The sequence below is a fragment of the Gymnoscopelus microlampas genome (assembly GCF_963454915.1).
Source record: "Gymnoscopelus microlampas genome assembly, chromosome: 23".
Classification (NCBI taxonomy): domain Eukaryota; kingdom Metazoa; phylum Chordata; class Actinopteri; order Myctophiformes; family Myctophidae; genus Gymnoscopelus; species Gymnoscopelus microlampas.
The window spans coordinates 24516141-24518640 of NC_139960.1; the positions used below are offsets into that span (position 1 = coordinate 24516141).

Here is a 2500-nt window from a genome sequence, read left to right on the forward strand (position 1 = left end):
CTATTGTGATGACTGGAGCTGATTCTCTGGACATCAGTCATCTCACCATGGCAGGGTTATCATATGGAGCAGGAACACACACACACACACACACACACACACACACACACACACACACACACACACACACACACACACACCACACACCACACACCACACACCACACACACACACACACACACACACACACAGCATGGGCACAATTGAATTGAATTTGGAAGTGATTAAACAAAGAAGGAGCTGACAAAATTGGAGCTCTCGTCTCTGATTGGATGAAATTGGTGTCCTGAACTGAAAATTAATTTTCTGTTTACTAAAGAATTGGAGAGACACCACCACAGCCACAACTGCACCTCTTTTCTAGCCTGGTTCCAGACCATAGACCCCGCCAACTCTCTGAGTGAGCTCCTCTTGGTCTGGCATTATAATGTCAGGCTATGGCTTTTCACGATCGAAGAAAAATCTGTCAAATCAGAGTCGGAGGTGGGGGTGGTCTAACGACAAGCCAATCAGCGAATATCTGCTAAAACAAGGTGTGCGATGACGTCAGATGTAGACGGATCCGTAGATCTCTTGTGATGGGTTTAGGGAAATTTGAATCCCCTCCTCCTAGTAATCGCGGACATTGGAGCCAATTTCAGACTGAAGCTTCAGGCTGATAATCAGGCTACCTCTTTTCACCTCTCAGTGTCCAGTACATGCTGTGGGAACGCACTAGTTACCTCTCAGTGTCCAGTACATGCTGTGGGAACGCACTAGTTACCTCTCAGTGTCCAGTACATGGTATGGGAACGCACTAGTTACCTCTCAGTGTCCAGTACATGCTGTGGGAACGCACTACCTCTCAGCGTCCAATAGATGCTGTGGAATCACACTAGTTATTGTACCTCAGTGTTCGGTAGATGCCTTGGGAACGCACTAGTTACTTGTTTCTCTCATTGCTGCTAACAGCAAGAAAACGTTGAGAAAAAAGAAGCTACAGTATGACAACAGGGGTCTATCACTGATGCAGCCTGAGAGATGATAGAGACAGAGATACAGGTCAATGGTCAAAGAACACCCCGGGGAACTCACCCTTACTCCGTAAAGGATCAGAGCCGCCCTGTTGATACACTTCATCATATAATCCTACTTTCATTACGTCTATACCGTGTTTGTTTTTGTCTCTCTCTGTGTCCGTGCCTCTTCTTATAATCCATGCACTTCTGCGTGCGTCTGTATGTGTGCTGTATGTGTACGCATGCAAGTGCATTCCTGTGTGTATATGTGTGCGCCTTCCAGATAATCCATGACAAACATTGATGTAATTTATCATAAAGCACATAACTCTGTGTTCAGCTCGGGTTCTAATCTGTCATGACCTTATGAGTGGATGGGAGGATGTCTGAAACACCAAAGAAGGCCATAGTTCAGGGTTTCACCCGTTTGTGTTCCCAGGGTTTTTTGCGTGGCTTTTCATACTGTATTGCTTGCCCTCTGTAGCTAGCATAAAAATCATAAACTTACATAGCAGTTTTACTGTTTAATGTCCCTGACTGTAAGTATACATGTGTATACTGTACATGTGAGCGTGTGTGTAATTGTGTGTGATACCGTTTTTTCTCCCTAGCCAGTCAGCTAAATACCATTACATTTCATTTAAAATCTGAGTAGACTTATGAAGAACTAGAGAAAATAAACAACAGTAATTACTGTGCTAGTGGTGTTTACACAATTGAAAAACAAGTGATACTCCTTATTCACATCTGCTCTCTCTCTCTCTCTATCTCTCTCTCTCTCTCTCTTTCTCTCTCTTCTCTCTTTATCACTTTCTCTCTCTCTCTGTCGCTCACTCTCCCTCATCCGTTCTCTGTCTATCTGTTTCCCACTTCTCCCCCCTCTCTCTCTCCAGGCCTTTGTGATCTCCTTCACGTCAGATTTCATTCCTCGGCTGGTCTATCAGTACATGTATAGTCAGACTGGCACCATGCACGGCTTCATTGACCACACCCTCTCCTACTTCAACGTGTCCAACTTCAAGCCGGGCACTGTGCCACACTCCTATCAGCACGGTGACATCACAGTCTGCAGGTACTCACACAAAACATACATGGTGACATCATATCACATCACGGTGTACAAGGAAAAAAGGAGGGGGCCTAGCAGAGACCCCAAAGGGACCCCGGTCAATGAAGTAAAATAATAGTATATATGGAAAAGAAAAAAAGGGGGAAAAAGTTTTTACGTTGAAATAGAAATGTTTCACACAATAAACAATATTTAGTATCAATTTGTAAGTAGCAAAAATGTGATTGATTTGTACAGTACATTGTGGAAGTCACAGATATACTGTACAGAGAGGCAGTGATGTTATCAATGATATCCATGTGGTATATCCACTGGTGTCATTACTGCGTGACAGGGACCACATTATGTGTTCTCTACAACTGTTGAACCCTCTCAGTCTCTCGTTCTCTCTCTCTCTCTATCACACACACACACACACACACACACACACACA

General features: G+C 44.1%; 1 protein-coding gene across 1 annotated transcript in view; it reads left to right on the forward strand.

Moving 5' to 3' along the window:
* The window catches only part of ano2b (anoctamin 2b), an 84127-nt gene that overhangs the window by 70221 nt on the left and 11406 nt on the right, over nucleotides 1-2500 (forward strand). Inside the window, exon 22 of the mRNA XM_084049853.1 lies at nucleotides 1892-2070. Within this exon, the coding sequence (XP_083905979.1) occupies nucleotides 1892-2070 (179 nt within the window). The remainder of the gene's footprint in view (nucleotides 1-1891; nucleotides 2071-2500) is intronic.